The sequence below is a fragment of the Numenius arquata genome, chromosome 6 (assembly GCF_964106895.1).
Source record: "Numenius arquata chromosome 6, bNumArq3.hap1.1, whole genome shotgun sequence".
NCBI classification, from domain to species: domain Eukaryota; kingdom Metazoa; phylum Chordata; class Aves; order Charadriiformes; family Scolopacidae; genus Numenius; species Numenius arquata.
Genome location: NC_133581.1, coordinates 66,862,309 through 66,883,986, shown reverse-complemented (window position 1 = coordinate 66,883,986; position 21,678 = coordinate 66,862,309). Strand labels below are relative to the sequence as shown.

The following is a 21,678-nucleotide window of genomic DNA, read 5'->3' as shown; positions in this document are numbered from 1 at the left end:
CTGGGCAGGGACACCTCCCACCAGACCAGGTTGCTCAAAGCTCCATCCGACCTGGCCTTGAACCCCTCCAGGGATGGGGCAGCCACAGCTTCTCTGGGCAACCTGGGCCAGGGTCTCACCACTCTCACACTGAAGATTTTCTTCCTGAGATCTCATCTAGATCTCCCCTCTTTCAGTTTAAAACCGTTACCCCTCATCCTATCACCACATCGTCCCTTGTCAACACCTCCTGTGCCTGCTGTACTTCAGACATCGCTGGTCAGGGGTAGGTGGCCTTTGACAAGTGTTACAGGTGCCAGCACATTGAGAAACAAACATCCCTCCTGAAATCTCAGCAATTTGACTAATTTTTACAAGCAGCAGGTGGAGCTCTGGTATTTGGGAGCCACGTCTATGAACCCCTACAGGACATACCCTACTTGGAGACAAAGCCAGGTCAGCTGGATATGGCAAATCTAAAGGTCACATTAACCCTTTTGGAGAGCCCTGAGAAATAAAGTGCCCCATTTCTGCCTTCTGCCGTGACAAATAATCTCCCCGAGAAAGCCAGGCCAGCACTGAGACCAAGAGCTCAGCGGACCGCTGGAGAGGATCAGGCACCAAGGGGAGTCAGCGGCATCAGGCACCATAAGCACAGTTCATTTTGCAAGACATGAAACTAAATACTTTGTAAGGATGAAAATCGAAATACCACGACAGTTTGCTCAGCAGAGGTCTCCAGGCTGCCCCGTGGAAAACAGAACTTGGGAAATCATTCATCTAAACGCTGTCATATGTCTTCTGTTACCTTCAGCATTTACAGCTCCACAGCCCTGGGAGGTGGCACGAGCTCTATGTTACTTAGAGGCCACAGGCTGGAGATCCCTATTCTCAATCATTTTGCACTTTCGGAGGAAGGTTTGCTTGGATTAAGAGTTTTATAATGGGGCATTTATTCATCAACATCCACTCCCCGACAGCAGCCCTGGATGAAGCTTAGGGATTTCCTTGTTACCACGCTGCAATCCAGGAGCAGAATTAATAAATCAAATTATTGGCGTGGGAAATCACGTTTTTAGAGGGTAAGGGTACCCTACTAAAATGTATCCCAAAACTAAAGATACGAGGAAAGAGGACGGGCAACGCCTGCTGAGCAGCTGCCCTTCACAGGTAACGTACATAGTGCTCGCTCTTAGTTTTTGCACAGGCAGACGGGAAGCAGCACCACTTGCCCTGGGCTTAAAAAAAAAAAGGGCAATTCCATCGCCAGCAACGCACCGGGGCAAGCCGCTCAAGAGCTGAGGGTGTTAAACCACCTAGTAAACCCGCTGGCAATTCTTGTTTTCTGCACAAAAAGATTGCAGAGGAACAATAAAATAAATAAATAAATAGAATACACGCTGCAAATGAATCGTCAGTTGAGTCTTGGATACTCAGTTCCAGGATCTCATACGCTGCCCCCAGTTAGCAGGCTGAATAAGAGAAAATTATCCACAACAGGAGCAGCAAAGTGGAACTTGCTTTTAATTTTTCATCCTACCGTCAGCCTTCAGAGCACGGTTGGGGTCAAATTAAGAGCCGACAGGTTTGTCTGCTGCATATCAACAAGATGCTTGTTGACAAGCTGGTTTTTCGTTATTCATCATGCAAATTGGCACGTTCATATAAGAAAGTAATTACTGTCTAAGTACTAAGAGACTGTGACAGCAGATTGTATTAATTTTGCTGGTTTTTCATCATTTACAGTGCTTTATGGTACAGTCACTTCGCCCCTCAGTGATATTTACAGATCTATTCTTTCACTCGTCTTAAATAGCAGCTACCTGTAAACCTTGATGGGACCAAAATAGGTTTCAAAGGGGATGCAATTACAACAAATCGTAGCACTTAAGAAATTTATAAACTGAATTCAGCACTTCTCCCACTAATTATGTTTACTTCACCAGAGAACGCAAGTTGTAAAGCTGCTCCCGGTGCCACGTGCAGCTGGCAATCACGGATGGCAGCTGATCAGAGATAATATTGAGAGGCATATTATAATGACAAAACCACTTTTCACACTTACTGGTAGCTATAATTTTCCTGCAACTTTCCTATTACTACTGAAAAAAAAAAATACGTTGAAAGTTATTGGTGACTTGACACCTATTCCATTTTGAAGTGACTGCATGCACAGCTTAGGGATTTTTTTGTGTGTGTTTTGCCTTATTTTTTTTTAATTTTCGCTTTGGAAAAGGCACTGATGCCTGAATTTGGAGTTTCTTTTTCTGATTTTTTTTTTTTTGATGTTTTTGTAAGTATCAGGGATTATACCTTTCTCATCACTCTTCCCAACCTCAAATCTGAAAACTTCTGCTCCACAGACCAGATGTTTTTCAATAAAAAAACCTGAACTCTCTTCTTTACTCGATAAGGAGAATCCAGGTACAACTGAACCCATCCTCCTTCCTTCCTTCCATCAGAGGTGAAGCTACCTAAGGCTGGAAGCACTCAGCACCCATAAAGATATGTTTTCCAGGCGAAATCCCACTACCCTACCACAAAGAGCACCGCACTTACGGCAGGGGGAAGCTGTACTAACAAAGCTGAGCTTCGTACCAGCACAAGCACACACAAGTACAGGTTAAAGCGCCTTCCAGAAGGGTGGTTGTACTGCCAGGGTGCTGGGGCTCAGGGGTCACAGGCATTTTGCACACCTACCTGACAGAGCTGTTAAAGCAGACGACTGTACTGCAGGCTTGGCCGGAGAAAAAAGATCTTTTGAAGTGGTAAAAATAGAAAAAATAATAATTTTCACAGAGACTTCGTTAGCCTTGAGGGGAGTTAGAAACTGAACTACTCTCTGTACTGTTGAAAAATCTCCCTAAGTCAACAAATGATATTCTGGTTTTCGTTACAGTAATTACAGAAGCAGCCTGAATACTGCCTTGCTTCTAATTTATTAACAAGCTTTTACTTGTTGTGTGCTCACGTAGCTCACACACAGGAACTCCTGCGTGCTCATGGCCAAAACACGGCCGCTCCTACACTCCGTAACTGCTTTCTACGAAGTTGAAGTTTAAAGAGATTAAAAATAAAGTTGCTTTATAAAGAATAACACAACTCAAACCCTACCAGAATATACTGAGGCCTCTGTACTTGCAGCTCTTGGTTTGTAGACTGTTCACCAAGTGAAAGCCAACACACAGAAGTGAAGTGTGAAAGCCAAACATACTGAATTTTCACTGTACTATTCTTATTCTGATCAAGCAATTCAACTGTGTACATTATATAATAGATCAGTAATTTCAGAAGGCCATTCTTAAAAATGTTAAATGCGTATGACTGAGATTCCCGGGAACACAAACTGAATGTCCTCACCCTGGTCATTAAAATGTAAGGACTTCCATTACAGAATGAATGCCCAAGATTTACTATGGCTGAAAACTACTCTAATAAATTCACAGACTGAACAAGAATGGAAAATGAAATGCGATTTGTAAAACTGATGCTCCCTTCAGGGCAGAATTAGGAACGCTGGCCAGAGAGCTAACAGCCACTTTGCATTTGGACACTGACTCTTCTTGTCCCATCAAGAGATTTCAGTTTGAAATGAGATTTCAAACACAATTGAAAGATGCGAAACATGAATCAGAACGGGAACAAGAAGTTTATCCATGAATGTAATATTTAGTGTTTATCAAATGTGCTGCAGCAGGAAATCCTACACCATCAAGATGCACTGAAAAATGGGAGAGCAAACTGATGCCTGTAATAATGTTCCCCACTATGTAGGATGGAAAAACCATTATAAATCACATTCTTACTTAAGCAAAACAGTCCCCAGCTGTCCAGAGAACATACTATAAAAACAGTGATCTAAGCAATCTTACCCTCCTTCCCATCAACAGGTTTTGATACTTCCATATCAAAGCTCTCTTGCAGCTGCTGGCCTCTGAAGCGGTTGAGATGCTCCTGTTCTATTAAGTTACTTTCCTCCTCTTCCAGAGGTTGCCACGTACCATCGATAAACCACTGTCCACGCATTACAGGGATCTTTTCTGTTTCTGAAAATCAAACCAGAGATATTTTTTTTTTAATTTTTTTTTTTTTTTAATGCCACAAATCACAAAGTGACGGCAGGGAAGAGGGAAGGGAATTCCGTTTGGTGTTTTGATGAAGAAGGCACCCCCCCCTCTGCTGGGTCCCCTAACGAGGTGACCACAGATGCCTGGAGAAAACACCACCATCTTTTCCCACAGGGCTGAAATGAGCAGTGAGAGTCGTTTAAATCTCCAAACACCCGAGCTAGGGAGGAGTGTGTGTGAGGATGTGAGAGATGGACAGAAAGGTGTAGATTCTGTAAAGTTTATTAAGGCTTAAGTTCAAACAACAGTCCAGCTTTAATGGGATACACTCCTCTCTACCCAGTTGCCTTGAATTTTCAAAAGATAAAGAACTTTGTGAGACTCATGCTCCTCTATAAAACTTGAGTGATAACGACCATTGGTTTCAAAGTTACCAAGAGGATGCAGACTGAGGAGGAGATACAAAACCCCATGTGCTGACCCTGACTACACAGAACCCTGCCTCCTTTGGGAATTGCACTCACAATAACCCAAATTACACATCAATTAGCATAAAGGGTGATTTTAAGGATGAAAGGGTTTTTGGTTTTTTTAATTAAAAATCAGTCTTTCACCGAAGGCCATTTTCAGTCACTGCCATTCCAGTTTCGGCACCCCAAATGAGGAACTGGGTGCCCAGCGTTTGCTGTTCACGTGAAAAAAAGAGAAGTCTCTACAAAAACTCTATCCTGGTGCTTATTCTTCACCAAACTGTGTTTTATACCCACACTAATTACTGGGGCTATAGAGAGCAAGAATCCTCCTCTTATACCCATCCCTGCAAGCAAGCGGAGATGATAATATCCGTTGTAGCTCAGAATTTCTCCTCCTACATCTGGAAAATCAAGAAGGAGGAATGCTGTGTGTGTCCTGTGCTCCACAAGCCTGTAGGACCCCAATCTCCAACCTCATGGGACCAGCACAGAGACAGGTCTGCTGAGACCCCAGACCAGTGGGACCACCGACCTCCAGTGCACGCTAACCCATGCTGTTCCGTACTGTGTATGTATAGAGTTGGCCAAAAGCAAGCTCAACCGCAAAAAAGGAGGTGGGAAAAGATATAGGCTTTCCTACTCAAAGATCTGCTCCTACCTGGAAGGTGGGGAAAAAAGCTGGTGAGGACAACTTAGCAAAGAAACAATAAATGCAAAGAAAAAGTACATGAAAATTACGTTAAAAAAACAAACAAAAAACCCAACCAAAAAACCCAACCGAATAAGAAACAACAGGGAGCACAGAGATTTCAGAGTTACTAAGCAAAGGAAGGAATCTATTGGACCTATCACCAGACCAGTACAAACGCAGCAGGGCAAGGTGACCCAGCCAAGGGTGGTGGCTTCTAGCCCGGCCTCATGGCTCAGTCAGCACAGCCATGAGCTCAGGCCGCACAAGCATCTCCTTCGCAGAGCACCACACTGGGAACCGGCATGTCCCACTACACCTGATGGTGGCTCAGAAGTCTCTGCGCTGCCCTCCACTGCAGATACACCACTAGTGCTCGTTGTGCCCATGGACACCAGTATCACAGAATGGTTTGAGTTGGAAGGGACCTTAAAGATCACCCAGTCCCACCCCCCTGCCCAGGGCAGGGACACCTCCCACCAGACCTGGTTGCTCAAAACCCTGTCCAACCTGGTCTTAAACCCCTCCAGGGATGGGGCAGCCACAGCTTCTCTGGGCAACCTGGGCCAGGGTCTCACCATTCTCATAATAAAGAATTTCTTCCCGAGATCTCATCTCAATCTCCCCTCTTTCAGTGTCAAACCCTTCCCCCTCGTCCTATGGCTCCCCTCCCTGACCAAGAGTCCTTCCCCATCTCTCCTGGAGCCCCTTTAGGGACTGGAAGGGGCTCTAAGGTCTCCGCGGAGCCTTCTCTTCTCCAGGCTGAACCCCCCCAACTCTCTCAGCCTGTCCTCACAGCAGAGGGGCTCCAGCCCTCCCAGCATCTCCGTAGCCTCCTCTGGCCCCGCTCCAACAGGTCCATGTCCTTCTGCTGTTGGTGGCCCCAGAGCTGGAGGCAGCACTGCAGGGGAGGTGTCTCATAATGATGAGCAAGGAGCCCAAATTACCACTGAAGTATCCTTTCACTTGGTGCTGGTAACTGGTGTTCCCCCAGTTACCCAAGCATTCCAGTGACTGGGAATCCTGCAGGCAACCCTACAGTTGCTTTAGCAGTTTGGCACTGCTCAAGTAGCTACTCCAGATAGAAGCCAATTGTTAGGCGCTGAATTTCGGATGCTGACGATCCATCAGGTGAATAAAGGGGTTGGGGTGTTCGAACCCTGTGATTATTTAATGGATATGAATCCACAGGTATCAGAAGAACTAAAGATCTGAGCAGCTTTAAACTGCAGAAGTTAACATTCACCACAAACGATGTAGAAAATTCAATCGCCTATGAAAATTTAAACTAATTTTGGAGTCTACATCCCACCAGTGAAGCGCAAAACACGAGTATTTAGTTTTCCCGAAATTCAAGTCAAGCACAGCAATGTCAATAATCACCATATACAGCCACCTCTCATCACGCACTTGTCTTAACCTTTGCTGGATTCCCCTATTTTTCACACCTGTCAGAGATCCGCGTTTTTTCGGATACGTGGTGATACACCCAGATCCAGTCAGGCTGCCTTTACAAACAAAGCGCCGTCTGTAGGAAGAAATGAAATGCACGGAATAGGCGAGGGCAGATAAAGGATGCCATTGTCACCAAAGCCATGACACGACTACGTCAGATGTTAATCCGTACTGGGAAAATCTGTAAGCAATTCCTTAAGTCTTGACTAAGCATTCTGACGAGGCTCCATTCATCGAATCCGTAAAAAGATTATTATTTTTTTTTTTTTTTTAAAAAATCACAATAATGATATGAATACTATTTTGTACTCCAAACCACATGAATACAAGACACCTCTTTTTCAGTTTTGAAGGGCTTTAAGTTTTTCACGTGGGAATTTCCACCTACAGATTTCTAAAATTCTAAACACAGAGCGTTAAAATAAACATTTTCAGGCTCTTTTTGCCTGCGAGTAACTTTCCCATAGTGGTTCTTTACAAGAGCACTCAACAGCAGCTCTCAAACATACGATGGGCAGTGCCTTTTCCACAAAGGCTCAGCCAGGAAAAATTGGCACGTTTCAAATAAGAAAGAAAAAAATTTATTGCAAAATCTTTCCAGGATAGTTTAGCTTGGGAATAAACTCGTATATCTGGCTCTGGGTCTGGAAAGGGCATTTAGATGGAAACATAAATCACTTCCAGATCCAAAGACAGATTGTTACGGGGCTTTGAGTTCAGAATAAGGATTTAAAATTCTGTTTTCCAAAGCTCGGTGGGATTTTAGGGGGGATCCAAGAATTGCCTTTTTTTTTTTTTCTTCCCCCCGCTCCCCTTTAAACCAATGCACTCTCTGTGTGCAGCCACAGCACCTGAACCACAAGCTGGTCTTGTTTCAGGTTTGATCGCTGTGCTACCAGGAAACCTCCAGAGAAAAAGTACCTGGTAGACAGAGGAAGCGAGTAAATGAGATTTCCTTCCATCAGAGGCAAAGGGTGGTTTAAAGAAAACTGAACTCTGTCTTTCAGAACCAAAAAAAAAATCAAATTTGTGATCACAGTAAAGTAGGAAAACCCAACTTTCCCATTAACATCTGTTCTCAAAACTCAACAACGATGGCTATAATATTTTAAGCGTGTAATGCTGGATTTCAGCCCGGGTCATAGTCAAACTCCAATCACCGTGATGATGATCTACTGACGCTAAAAGTCACCAGCTCCAAAAGCAAGTGGCATTTCAGTTAAGAAAGAGTGACATATATACTAAGGGCAATTGCACTGAATACCCCTGGGTTGGGCGAGGAAACGAGGCGACCGCAACACAAAAGGAGATTTTTCAGTATAACCTGTGGAGTGTGGGAAAGAGCAAAGGTGTGCCTTGATAAATACAATTCCTCTGTTTAATCTCACACAGGTCCTGTTCTTTGAAGATTTTTCTGCGATTCATCCAGAGAACACGATGCAAGCTATTCGAATAATTACCATTAAAAAGCGATGAAGCAAAATTGCCATTTTAGCACCCAATTTCACTCACTCCTATTAATTTTCAATAAATTCATTCACGCCTTGGATATTCAGATTATTTTAGAAAGCTTAGACTACATTCTTCCAGTTATTTTTGGTTTACGGGAGAATCAAATACATGGATATTTATCATGTTGTAATTTAACGGTTTTTTTTGCCCCCAATAGAGAATTCCACACCTATAATATAAAGTGTTATTTATCTTTGTCCCTACAATCTTGATCCCTAGGAAAGGATTTGCCTCGATTTCTTTACTGCCTTGACTCTTACGCCATAGAATCTGCAGTTGGCAGCACTTCGAACTGAAAGATACCAATATATTTGGCCGGTTATAAACTTGCATGGTTTATTTATCCAAGAATTTCTAAATAAATTTGAATGGCAGGGATTACGAGCCGATGAAAAGCTGTTTATTTTAATTAGTCATACATATTTTACCACTGTTAGAGGAAAACAGTTTAAGAGATCTAGACTGCAACAAAGGATTTGTTTATTTTTTTACACAAAAAGGTCTTTTTTTCCCTGAAAATCCAAAGAATAAAAGAATACAAATGCTGTAATTAATGCGGTGGGACAAGAACATCAGCAATTTGCGCTATGGTAATCACCTAAATCCTCCGAATAACAGAAATTATGTTAAAATAAAAACTGCATGCAATATATAGTATACACACTGAATTTCACTGAATTTTTAGAGTTGGAAGGGACCATAAAGATCATCTAGTCCAACTCCCCTGCCGAAGCAGGATTGCCCAGAGCGTGTCAGAGCATGTTACTCAGGGCTGCATCCAGGTGGGTCTTGAAAATCTCCAGAGAAGGGGACTCCACACCCTCCCTGGGCAGCCTGTTCCAGGGCTCTGGCACCCTCACCGTGAAGAGGTTTCTTCTCATATTTGAGTGGAACCTCCTATGTTCCAGCTTGTGCCCATTGCCCCTCGTCCTCTCACTGGCAACCACTGAAAAGAGTCTGGCTCCCTCCTCCTTCAACCCACCCTTGAGATACTTATAAGCATTGATAAGGTCTCCCCTCAGCCTTCTCCTCTCCAGGCTAAAGAGTCCCAGCTCTCTCAGCCTTTCTTCATAAGGGAGATGCTCCAATCCTTGAATCATCCTCGTTGCCCTTCGCTGGACTCTTTCCAGTAGTTCCCTATCCCTCTTGAACTGGGGAGCCCAGAACTGGACGCAGTATTCCAGTTGTGGCCTCACCAGTGCAGAGCAGAGGGGGAGAATGACTTCCCTCGACCTACTGGCCACACTCTTCCCTAGGCAGCCCAGGATTCCGTTGGCCTTCCTGGCCACAAGAGCACACTGCTTGCTCATTGTCATTTTGCTGTCTACCAGGACCCCCAGATCTTTCTCTTCAGAACTTGACTCCAGCAGGTCCACCCCTAACCTGTATCGGTGCCTGACATTCTTCTTCCCCAGGTGCAGGACCCTACGCTTTTCCCTGTTGAACCTCATGAGGTTCTTCCTTGCCCAGCTCTCCAGCCTGTCCAGGTCTGGCTGGATGGTGGCACGGCCCTCCGGGGTGTCAGCCACCCCTCCCAGTTTGGTATCATCAGCCAACTTGCTGTGCAGTAATTTATATATATAGCCCAGCTACTCCTTTTTTTTTGTGAAGGCCTTTAAGCCGTGTGATCACATCCGATATAAATCACATGAAAAAGCCAACTATTCCATCAGAACACGGTGCGAAGAGTAATAACTGAGCAGAATTTGCCTCTATTTTCCTTCTCGCACTACTACAGGAACACTCGAATTTGTTTCCTGCCACCACGTTGGTTGAAAATTTATCAAAAATTAAATACTGTACAGCTCAGAACTAGGAAAAAAGTTGCAAAACCAAGAGGATACAGAGATAATAACTAAAAAGTTAACAAATAGAGCTTAAACAAAAAGCCCACAGGAGGTCTGTTTAGGAATTACCAACACCAGCTGGAAGATAAAAGACGGAATAAAATTGTAAGAGAATAAGATTCAGCGGAGCTTCTGTTCCATCGCTTCAAAGCTGAGGTCCTGTTCAGATGGCTTGATGGCAAAGTTAAGGCAGTATTCACTCAGCAGCCTCGAGGTGACCATAACAATTTACCCACAAATATAACATCCAAAGGCTCAGAAATGTAAATTAAAGCTTATGTTTTGCCGAAAGGGACAATCCCGATTTCCCAGCTCTCCAAGCCCAAAGCCAAGAGGTTGGACAAGAAACACCAGCTCATAAAACGCAGTCAGCTCGAGATGCTTTTTCGTGCAATAATTTCGGATTCCTGCTTTTCTGCGCAGTGATTTCTGGTCCTTAAATTTGACTTCCCCAATTACTACAGTTGCAAACAATTTGCAGCACACGAGGGTAACACCTGCACAAGCTGAAGGTAACTGCGAGACTACCCTGTGACTATTTTAAAGCTATTTAAATAACGAAGGGAAGCGCCCACACATTTAATTAGGGAAAAAAAAAAAAGGGGGGGGGGAGGGGAAATGGTCACTTTTTATTTTATTTCTTAAAGACCTGCTGAAAGTGCTGAACATCTTATGTCTTGGTGCATATCTTGGAACATCTCGTGTCTCAGCACTTCAAGCAACTGTAATACACACAAGAACCTCAACGTCGACACAAATCGCTGAAATAACGGATTCCACAGTAACATCAAGGATGACTTTCGGAGACTTTTTAAAATTTCCTATCCATTCCCATTACATCAAGTCTAAAATTATATTTTGGGTAAATTCACTACTGTGCAGCTCGTAAGACTTTTTGCTCATAGCTGGGTTTGTAGAGTCTTGTGAAGGAAAAAAACCAAACAACTACCAAAAAAAACAAACAAACAAAAAAACCCAACCCCACCAAAAAAAACAAAAACAAAACAGTCACGAGGATAGGAAACTTAATTATGAGAATAGACTGTTACAGAAATCGACCATGAGATTAAAGATTCCTACATTTTACTGCCAGTGACACGATCGTGCTTGCTTGGCGAACAAACAGGTGTTATAAAAAATAGCCCAAAATTAAAATTTCACTATTTCATGTTTGCTACGTAACATAACAGACTTTTTGACCTTTTTTTTTTTTTTTTTTTAAAATAGCTTAATGTTCTTTAGCTTTATGGCTATTCCCTAACATAGTATTTCAGAATAGAGCAGGTTATTGCCATTTAAATAAATGGAGCCACTTAATCAAACCCTGGGTGACCTTCCTTTGTTTAACCACAAACACAGGCAATCCCTTCAGCCCTTTCAAAAACTACCAACATAACCTGAAGAGGAGTTCAAGGGTGAAATCCCGGCCTCGGCAAACTTAGAGCTATGTGGATTTACAGCGCCAGCCTTTTATTTTTTTTTTTTTTTTTATTTATTCAGCGTCCGAGATGAAAAGAGATTTCATTCACTGAGCGGTAAAGGATATTATTTTGCTGGGCCACCGAATGGTTCTAAATTGCTTTATTGAAGCAATTTCGAAATCACAGGTGGAAGTTCCTTTGGAGTTTCGCAGCGACTAAGCACATTAAGAGCAATCTGACTGGCACAGATGGGATTTTCTTCCCAGAGTCTGATCTATGACCTACACAGATCAGCCTTAGATGCAGCACGGGAGAAACATGCACTTTGGTCCACTGAAAACGTGAAATTGCCGCTGTTTTACCAAAGACCATCTCAAGTATTCACAGAATTGTCCAGGTTGGAAGGGATCTTCAAGATCATCTAGTCCAACCATCAACCTAACTCTGATAAAAACCACCACTAAACCACGTCACTAAGCACCCCATCCTTTAAATACCTCCAGGGATGGTGCCTCAACCACTTCCCTGGGCAGCCCATTCCAAGGCTTAATAACCCTTTCCATGTAAAAATTTTTTCCATTATCCAATCTGAACCTCCCCTGGCGCAACTTGAGGCCATATTCAAGCAACAGCTTGTAATTGTTCTTCCCTGAACCATTTTTTAATCAGTTTACCCAAACTGAGCAATCTAAAATAATAATGAAAGGCTGGTCTTTTGGGCTGGTTCGAATGCCAAACACAGAAGGAACCCCTCAAAAAGAGATGAATGCCCTCAAAGTCCTCTCTCATCTCAACTGCCGTACACCACCCCAAAATACAGTGTGTATCACGGTTTTTAAGGTGGATTTTTCTGGTTTAAGATAATAGTTTAAAATTAATACCTCTACAATTGCTCTTGACACAGAGCTGAAGCTGATGGTCCAAGTCAAAACTCTAAATCTCACCGCACCAGCCATGTCCGTGATGAGCGAGAAAAGCTCATTAAAAACCCTTGGACTGCTGACACATGAAGCAAGGCTGCGGATTTAAGTTTAGAGCTTTATTTTTATTGAATCCTTACCAATTAAAACACCTCACCAAACTTCAATACCAGTACTGGAGATGCTTCACTTCACACCACCGGCGTTTGCTGCCGGGGTCGGGAAGCTGCAGGAGCAAAGTGCCTCATCAGCTCTTTTCTCACCCAGAGAAACCCGCAGTTTTTTTGAAACCGGATTAGGGTGAAAGCTAAACCGACCCACAAACCACCGACTGTGTCACACGACAAACATGTGAGCACAGGCTTAGATCCCACCGAAAGTCACGGGGCGTTTGCACAATCGCACCAGCTTCAGCCCAGCGTGAGCTCTCCTGGCAGGCGATGATCATGTACGTACAGTTTGAGGTTTCCTATACAGAAATATCTTTTTTTTTTTTAAAAAAAAAAAAAAGCAAGATTTTTCCTGTGCAAACCTCAGACCTACCACTAATGAGCAAGATAAAGATATTCCAGAGCACACTGACCTTTGCTCTCATCTTCTCCTCTGCAGGCATTTTTTTTTTCTCCTGGCCTCAATTCCTTTTTCTGCCTATTCCACCCCACCTCCTGATTTTCCTACACTTTCATCTCCAGATTTTCTCCTTCATTTTTTTTTTGCCCTATAGGAGTTCCCCCCCCCCCCCCAAAAAAAAAAAAACAACCCACCACCCAACAAATTTTAATCTCTTTCATCTTAAATATCACTGCCCGGGACCCCACTCGTACCTGATGCTCCCTTCATCCCAGCACTCACCAACCATCCAATTTACAATCTCTGAAGCTTCTAGTGTGGCTTCACCTACTTGCAACCTACTCAAAACCACTACTTCTACTTCATCTTCCCTTTTTTTTCAGCCTTACGGATACCACCGAAAGAACTGCTCACGCTTCTTGTTTTAATTTCTTGCTCCTTTGCAGATTTTTCTCCCCTCTAGCCCTTCTGCTCGCTAACTTGCACGGTATCAGCTCTTGCAGATTCGTGTCGTGCTCCTCTCACAGTAAAAAGATCTGCCCAAGGTGTCTCTTTGCCTCCAGTATCAGGTTTTTTCCCTAGAAAAGAATTAAATTCTCCTCTACGCACACATACACGCAGAATTTCACCTCTCATCTATCTTTAATCTAGCCTTGTCACCTCCAAATTAAATCCCATCCTATTCCTTTGCTATCGCCACAGCTGAATCGGTAGTGAATCCTGAACTAAGTCAGAACAGAACTCCTGATCCTCCTCATCCCACAAACGTTTTTTGCTTTCTCAGTTACAATAGATAACACCCTGTCACCCACAATTTGCAACCCAAGTATTCCCTGCATCTCTGCCTCCTTCCTTGTTGACCACATCCAGCAGGAAAAATGTTGGACCACATCAAGGGCAAGCACAACTCGCTTTCCAAGCTGAATCCATCCTACTCTGCTGTAGCTGACACCATCCACTGGAGAGCAATTCTGCTATCATTTACAGAAGCAAGACAGTTCTGGGCTCCCCAGTTCAAGAAGGACAGGGAACTGCTGGAGAGGGGACAGCAGAGGACCACAAAGATGATGAGGGGCCTGGAGCATCTCTCTCATGAGAAAAGGCTGAGGGACTTGGGTCTTTTTAGTCTGGAGAAGAGAAGGCTGAGGGGGGATCTGATCAACACCTATAAATATTTAAAGGGTGGGTGTCAGGAGGATGGGGCCAGTGTTTTTTCAGTGGTGCCCAGTGACAGGACAAGAGGTAGCGGGCACAAACTTGAACATAAGAAATTCCATCTAAACATGAGGAGGAACTTCTTTCCTGTGAGGGTGGCAGAGCCCTGGAAGAGGCTGCCCAGAGAGGTGGTGGAGTCTCCTTCTCTGGAGACATTCAAAACCCACCTGGACACGTTCCTGTGCAACCTGCTCTGGGTGGACCTGCTCTGGCAGGGGGTTGCACTGGATGATCTCCAGAGGTCCCTTCCTTCCCTCCCTCCCATATCATTCTGTGATTCTGTGACAACAGATTCATTTTGCTTAAATAAAAGCTGAGGACAGGGAAGAAACTTGCCCTCAAAGAGACGTCCAAGCAAAATGCTGCCATCTCCCACCTGTTCTAGCAAAAGCATCCGAAATGTCACAAGTTCTCTCTGCTGAAATAAAGTACCAGTGACCATAAACACAACCAGAACATACAAACAAACAAACGTAATTTGTGATTTAATACACAGAGCACTGCAAGTCTAAAAATTGTTTCTTCTGGCTGGTCAAAACTAAGCTACAAGATACTTTTGGAAGGACGGAGTGATAAGAACAGAGGCAGAAAAGTAAAACCCAGGCAAGATTTTGAGCAGGGAAAGTAATGCTTGACGTTGCCGTGTAAACTATCAGTATTTTTATTTGCAAAAGAGTAACATATCTGGAGAGAAAAGCAAGAAAATAGTTGTCAGGAATTCAGCCTTTGATCAAAAGGTCCTTTACACAAAGGAAGCTATCGACCAAGTTCAAAGACTGTCCAACACACCAAAACCAATGTTCTAAGCACGCTCTAAAGCAACTAAAAACGTGTTCTGCTGCAAAAAACAGACTAAAACAAACGCAAGCCGCAAGCATACCGATAATCTCTCGATTCCAAACCCTTAATTTTCCTCTTGCCTCATAAATCTGTTTTAATACTATTTGTATTCCAGAATACAAAGCCCATACACTGAGCACGCGGCCTCAGAAGTATCAGGCATTGATTAACGCAGCCAGGCAAGAGGTTTAGTGGGGCTTCAAGATGGGTTCCGGGGATGCCAGGCTGCAAAGCGTCAACCTATAAATCCCACGCTGCCAGCTCCAGGGAAGGCACAAGCACCCACAGCTCCTCCACAGAGCGGAGAGGCACCTTACAGCTCAAAAAGCGTGGGTTTTTATAGTCTTGACAGTGCAGCACAAAGAACCACCAGCGGCTGAGATACAAAAGGCTTCGTATCTTACTGCTGACCTCCACCTCCTACATCAAAACAAGCGCATGATTAAAAAAAAAAAAAAAAAAAAAAAAACCCAAACAAACCCAATCCACTAAGAAAACAGCCTTTTGTAATCAGCTGGTACTGAGCATCAGCTACTATACTCCTAGATTTCTCAGGAATTCTGACCGACTCTAAGCTCAGAGGGCAGGTAACACTTCCCTGGCATTCACCCCTCATTTTGCAGAAGCTCCACCTGCAGAGGCTTTTCACAAGGTGCTAATGATTGCCTCTTCTTCCAGCTTACAAAGCAGCTCACAGAGAGCTTACCAAAGAAAACACAGGGTCTTGGATAGTTCTTTCAAGGCCAAGCTTAAAGGCAGCTGAAATAAGGGCTTTTTTTAAGCTGCTCATTTAAAATTTGTATGCTGTATTTACAGGTATTTCCAGGCTACAGTCAGTAAAACATCTGTAATATCAGCAGAGCAGAAATTACTTTTACCTCTTCGCTTGGGGATGGTCCTAGTGAACAAAATGTTTTTAAATACAACAAAAGATATTTTACTTAATAGACTTCTGCAATTATTAGTCGCAAAAGCATACATGTTAAAAAAAAAACAAAAATATTCTTACCAAACCTGTGTCTGGGAGTGGAGTATTTTATCCTTCCCTAACAGACATTGCTCCGCAGACTCCCCAAATAGCTGTAGAAATACACGTTTCATGTTGCTTCTCTCCACATACCACCAGATTTTACAAAAGTCCCACTTATTTTAAAAACTACTGTTGCAGGACAGATGTCAGCCAAGGTGATGAGCGTCCCCAATATACAGTCAGAATTGAAACTGGAGAACAAGCCAGGATGAAGACGACTACCTGGAGAGTGAAAGCATTCTAAGAAAACACTGCCTGGGAGAACTAAATACAGGCAAACTCGACAACGTAACCATCAAAAAGCAAGGGGAAAAGCAAATACCAGATATAAGGCAAGAGCTAAATGGGACAAACTCACAGGCCGAGGAACAGGAGAGTGTCACCCCCAAGTCCACAGGCTGCAGATTTAACGGACTCACCCAGGACTTTGAAAACTAAACCGAGCACACCTACAGAAAAATGGCTGTAAAACATCCCTCTTCAAAGATCAAAATGTGGCATCTAAAAGGCATTCAAGGAAGGCATTCATACCTGCTCTGGGCAATCCTGCTTCAGCAGGGGAGTTGGACTAGATGATCTTTATGGTCCCTTCCAACTCTAAAAATTCAGTGAAATTCAACCGGAAGGGCAGGCGAGGGCTGGATAATCCAAGAAAATTCAAAGAGAAGACCCACTATAAAATATCACTCATCCTTACACCCACAGAAGAGCAGAAGCAGCTCAACTCCAAGTTACTCACTTATCTGGAAGCCTACACTAATCATTTTCATCCTCTCGCGCTCTCTTTGCTAGTTCTGCAACGCTAATTAAGTAAGTCCCAGAGGTCACAAGGTAAGGATAAAATTCTCAGTAATTAATCTGCTCAAATTGTAACTCAGTCTGATATTCCTGACGTTACGGACGAATCCTGTGATGAGCTTAGAATTTCTCAAGACGTGGAATGAAAGAATATTTCAGCACGTGCCGAGCTACAGTCAACGTTTCCCCGTCATGAAGACGCCACAATAGCTGAAGAACTGTCAGCGCGTTCGGTGTTGTGGCCGTGAGATAGGAGCCTTCCCTCAAATACGGCACATACGTGGAAAAAAAAAAAAAAAGAACAAAACAGGCAAGAATAACGAAGATAAAAAGCTTTTGACCTTTGCCCTGAACCGAAAAACGTGAATCAGCAGAAGCAGACAGCAGCTTCTGCGCTCTTTAACGTGCACCTCAGAATTTTTTTTTATGTCGGCTGTGGTTATTAAACCTCATGTTTGTGGGATCAGAGTGCGAGATTCTCTTCCCTTACTCATGGAATTTGCCCGTGTGGGATCTGGTTTGCCACCACCGGCTCCCTCCCACCCTACGGCGAGCCAGCGTCGTAGCTAGATACACTCTGGATCCAAAATTACATGCACCCTGCCAAATGGGAATAATTTTGGGAGTAACAGCTACACCAGGGCCTTCAAAAAGATGAGGTGGAATCCCTGGGATCTGACCTTGCTTGAAAGAACGGGAGAAAGGCGAGAGAAGTTACACACACAGGGAGCAGAGGCAAGGAAACGTGCAAATGAAGGAGGGTTTAGAGCAGAAGACACCGACAGACCCTTCAAACACCAGAAGTTTATCTTAGTCTTGTGAACGAGCGGACTCGCTAATAAGAAAAGACTTGAGCACCCTCCTTAATCAGCTTTCTGAGGACTAAAAAACATCCCCGTCGTTAGTCTTCTCAGGCCCGTGAGTTTATTTCTCCCCTGCCCAGCGCCTGCCTCTTGCTGCTAACCTCTGGGAATCTCTCCTTCCAGGCACCAGAAGCCGTCTGGGCGCAGCGTATGCTGTCATCTGCAACATCTGCTCCTCAGGCTTAAGGAGGCTGAATCAGCTTCCAAAATGGACAAGGCACAGGGTCAAGAAATTAAACCTTTAAGCTGCTGACGAGCGCAGCCTCCTGCTCCCGTTACCGGGAGCAATCCTGCCTCACCTGAAGGCTCTGCTGGCTCGCTCCCCTCGGCACCGTTACAAGAGGGACGGCAGCAGTTTCCTCACCCCTTGGATGACCTGCACCTTCTCCTTCCAGTAACCATGTGGCAGACGCACCAAGTACCAGGACACTGGTCTATCGCTCGGCTGCTCGCTCTACTCCTTAACATTTCCCTTGTCCCTGAAGGAACGCACTTGGAAAGCAAGTTCTCAGGGATGGAGGGTGAGAACGGCTTGTCTGCTCCAGGGAAACCCTGGGAGACATTCCCTGCCAAAGAAAGAGGGAGAAGAGCTGAGGTACCTGCTCTTCTTCCGCCTCTGTTCCCCAAGGTTCCCTCTCTTCCAGCAAAGCGCAAATCCAAAGGGAAGGGCGGCAGAGGGAGTGTGTCACCACCCCATTTCCAAGGTGTGGGAGTGAAGCAAATACCTGTCTATTGGAAGGGCACGAAGTAAGGATGATGTGTGTATCCCAAACGCCCGTTGCATTCCTTCCAACAGAAAGGAGGAGAAGTCCTATTTCATGCCCCTTCCCAACGGAGCAGTGACAGGGAAGGGAAGATGAAGCACAACATCCTCTTCTTCCCAGTGGAGAGGACAAGGGTAGCAGAGGGGAAGCCGGGTATCAGCCCTCACTTCCATAGTTCCTCACTGAAGACAAGGGATCAGAAGCGTGTGTGCGGCGGGGAGGCAGCGGCCAAAGAATTCCTGTTCCTACCCTGCTCCTTCTGAAGGAAGGGTGTGCATCTTGAGGGAAAGGGGAGCTCGAGGCAAATATCCACCCTCACTCACCCTTTGTTTAGGAAAAGGAAAGCATAAGCAAGAAGGTTCTCCGTCACCTTCCCTCCCGCTTTCTTCTGCACGTGTCAAGAAATGAGAAGATGCCCAGATCCCCCTTTCCTCCAGGTGTATGGGCACCAGGGGGGGGGAGAGAGGGAAAGATGCCCAGTTCCCTTTGCAGCTGGAAGTGGCTGAAGAGGTGCCCAGTTCACCCTTCTCCCAAGTCTAAGACTCAGAAGACACAGCCTACAGCTCCGGGTGTGTGTGTGACACCCCCCCAAACACAGCCTACAGCCCCGGGTGTGTGTGTGACACCCCCCCAAACACAGCCTACAGCTCCGGGTGTGTGTGTGACACCCCCCCAAACACAGCCTACAGCTCCGGGTGTGTGTGTGACACCCCCCCAAACACAGCCTACAGCTCCGGGTGTGTGTGTGACACCCCCCCAAACACAGCCTACAGCCCCGGGTGTGTGTGTGACACCCCCCCAAACACAGCCTACAGCCCCGGGTGTGTGTGTGACACCCCCCCAAACACAGCCTACAGCCCCGGGTGTGTGTGTGACACCCCCCCAAACACAGCCTACAGCTCCGTGTGTGTGTACGAGACACCCCCAAACACAGACTACAGCAAATCCTTCTTTGCTCAGGTGTGTGACAGATGGGCGCTCAGGGTCCCCTTTCCCTGGACAACGATTTGTCCTGTATCCCAAGCGCGTGCGCGTAGCATGGGATGTCCAGTCCTCTGCACACCCGGGTTTGTGTGATGGGGAGTGCTCAGACCCCCATTTACCTATGGGGGTGCGCTGGAGGGGCAGGAAGGGCTACCTGGTGTCCCCACGAGAGGGGGGGTACGGGACACCCAGTGCAGTGTCTCTGTGCATACAGGGGATGCCCAGCGTCCCTTTTTGGGGACAGCGGGAGGCGAGAGGCAGCCCAGGTGCCCCCCACGGTCTCGGTGTGAGAACATCGGGATCCCCCCACACGTCCTGGCCGGAGGGGAAGGGGGGTCCCCGCGGGACGGGGAGGGGGGGACGTGACCTCCCCTGCCGGGGTCCCCGCAGGAAGGGAAGGGGAGGGACACCCCGCGGGAGGGGAAGAGGGGGGGACATCCCCGCCGGGGTCCCCGCGGGAGGGGAAGAGGGGGGGACACCCCGCGGGAGGGGAAGAGGGGGGGACATCCCCTCCGGAAGGAAAGGTGGGGGACACCCCGCGGGAGGGGAAGAGGGGGGGACATCCCCTCCGGAAGGAAAGGTGGGGGGACACCCCGCGGGAGGGGAAGGGGGGGCGGGGGACATCCCCGCGGGAGGGGACGGCGGCACTCACGGTTCCAGTAGACGGGGTAGCTCTCGGCGCTGGCCACGTCCACCTCGTAGAGCCCGCTCCGCACGCAGACCGGCTCCACCGCCTCGCCCTCCCGCGGCTCGCCCGGGGCCCCGGCGGCGGGTCCGAGGGCGCGGTAGGCCAGCTCGATCCGCAGCGAGTCGTAGCCGATGAAGGGCTTCCAGGTCTTTCGGTCCTCCCGGTAGAACCAGCGCACCTCCTCGGCGCCCAGCTCCCGCACCACCTCATAGCGGGGCCGGCCGCCGCCCGGCCGCCTCCTCTCGGGCAGGGCGGCCGCCGCCAGGGAGAAGCCGCTGCCGCCGCTCTCGCTGCTGGCCAGCCCCGCTCCCTCTACCTCGCTGCCCTCGCCGCCGGTGCCGGTGGAGTAGCGCAAGGACTCGGCCGAGTCGAAATCGCCGCCGCCGGCCTCGTCGCTCAGGCTGGGCTCCCGCGGCGGGGCGGCCTCCGGCTCCCCCTCGGAGGAGGAGGTGGAGAGGGCGGCGCGGAGTAGCGGCGGGGGGCGGCGGGGCGGGCGGCCGAGGGGATGCTGCACGCCGCGGCTCCCTGCCGCCGCCGCCGCTGCTGCTGCTGCTTCCTCCTCCTCCTCCTCCTCCGCCGCCGCTTCCTCCTCGCCGCGGGCCGGTCGCTCGTAGTAGCCGCTGGCTACTTCACCGGGCAGCTCCCAGGCGGCCTGCGGCGAGGCGGGCTCGGGGTAATCCATGCCGCAGCGCGCCCGGCCCGGCGGTGCCGCCTCCCCCCGCCCCGCCGCCCCCTCTCCCTCCCTCCCGCCCGCCCGGACCCGCGGCTGCCGCAGCCGCCGCCGGCTCCCTCCGGGCGGGGGCGGTGCCTCCTCGTCACGCGCGGCGCGACGCGGCCGGGGGCGGGGCGGAGGCACGCGGCCTGCGGGCACGCGGGGGCGGGAAGTGGGGGGGGGGGGGGGGGTGCGTGCGGGGCGAGCGGGGACACGGCCCGGGGAGGGGGGGGGAAGACCTTCGGAGGCAGGTGTAGCCCCGTGTGTCTGTGTGTGACACCCCCAAACACAGACTACAGCCCCCTCTGTGTGTGACACCCCCAGACAGTCTACAGCCCCGTGTGTGACACCCCCAAACACAGACTACACAGACTACAGCCCCCTCTGTGTGTGACACCCCCAAACACAGACTACAGCCCCCTCTGTGTGTGACACCCCCAGACAGTCTACAGCCCGTGTGTGACACCCCCAAACACAGACTACAGCCCCGTATGTGTGTGTGACACCCCCAGTCTACAGCCCCGTGTGTGTGTGACACCCCCAAACACAGACTACAACCCCCTCTATCTGTCTGTGACACCCCCAGACAGTCTACAGCCCCGTGTGTGTGTCTGTGACACCCCCAGTCTACAGCCCTGTGTGTGACACCCCCAAACACAGACTACAGCCCCCTCTGTGTGTGTGTGACACCCCCAGACAGTCTACAGCCCCGTGTGTGTGTGACACCCCCAAACACAGACTACAGCCCCCTCTATGTCTGTGACACCCCCAGTCTGCAGCCCTGTGTGTGTGTAACACCCCCAAACACAGACTACGGCCCCCTCTATGTGTGTGTGACACCCCCAGACAGTC

The 21,678-nt window shown here is 47.5% G+C and overlaps 1 protein-coding gene across 1 annotated transcript in view; it reads right to left on the bottom strand.

The window, feature by feature from the left end:
- Nucleotides 1-20,796, bottom strand: part of DDHD1 (DDHD domain containing 1) — a 72,645-nt gene extending 51,849 nt beyond the window's left edge. Inside the window, exons 1-2 of the mRNA XM_074149259.1 lie at nucleotides 20,079-20,796; nucleotides 3,852-4,025 (exon numbers count right to left, since the gene is read on the bottom strand). Of these exons, the coding sequence (XP_074005360.1) occupies nucleotides 3,852-4,025; nucleotides 20,079-20,796 (892 nt within the window). The remainder of the gene's footprint in view (nucleotides 1-3,851; nucleotides 4,026-20,078) is intronic.
- Nucleotides 20,797-21,678: the final 882 nt, after the last annotated feature.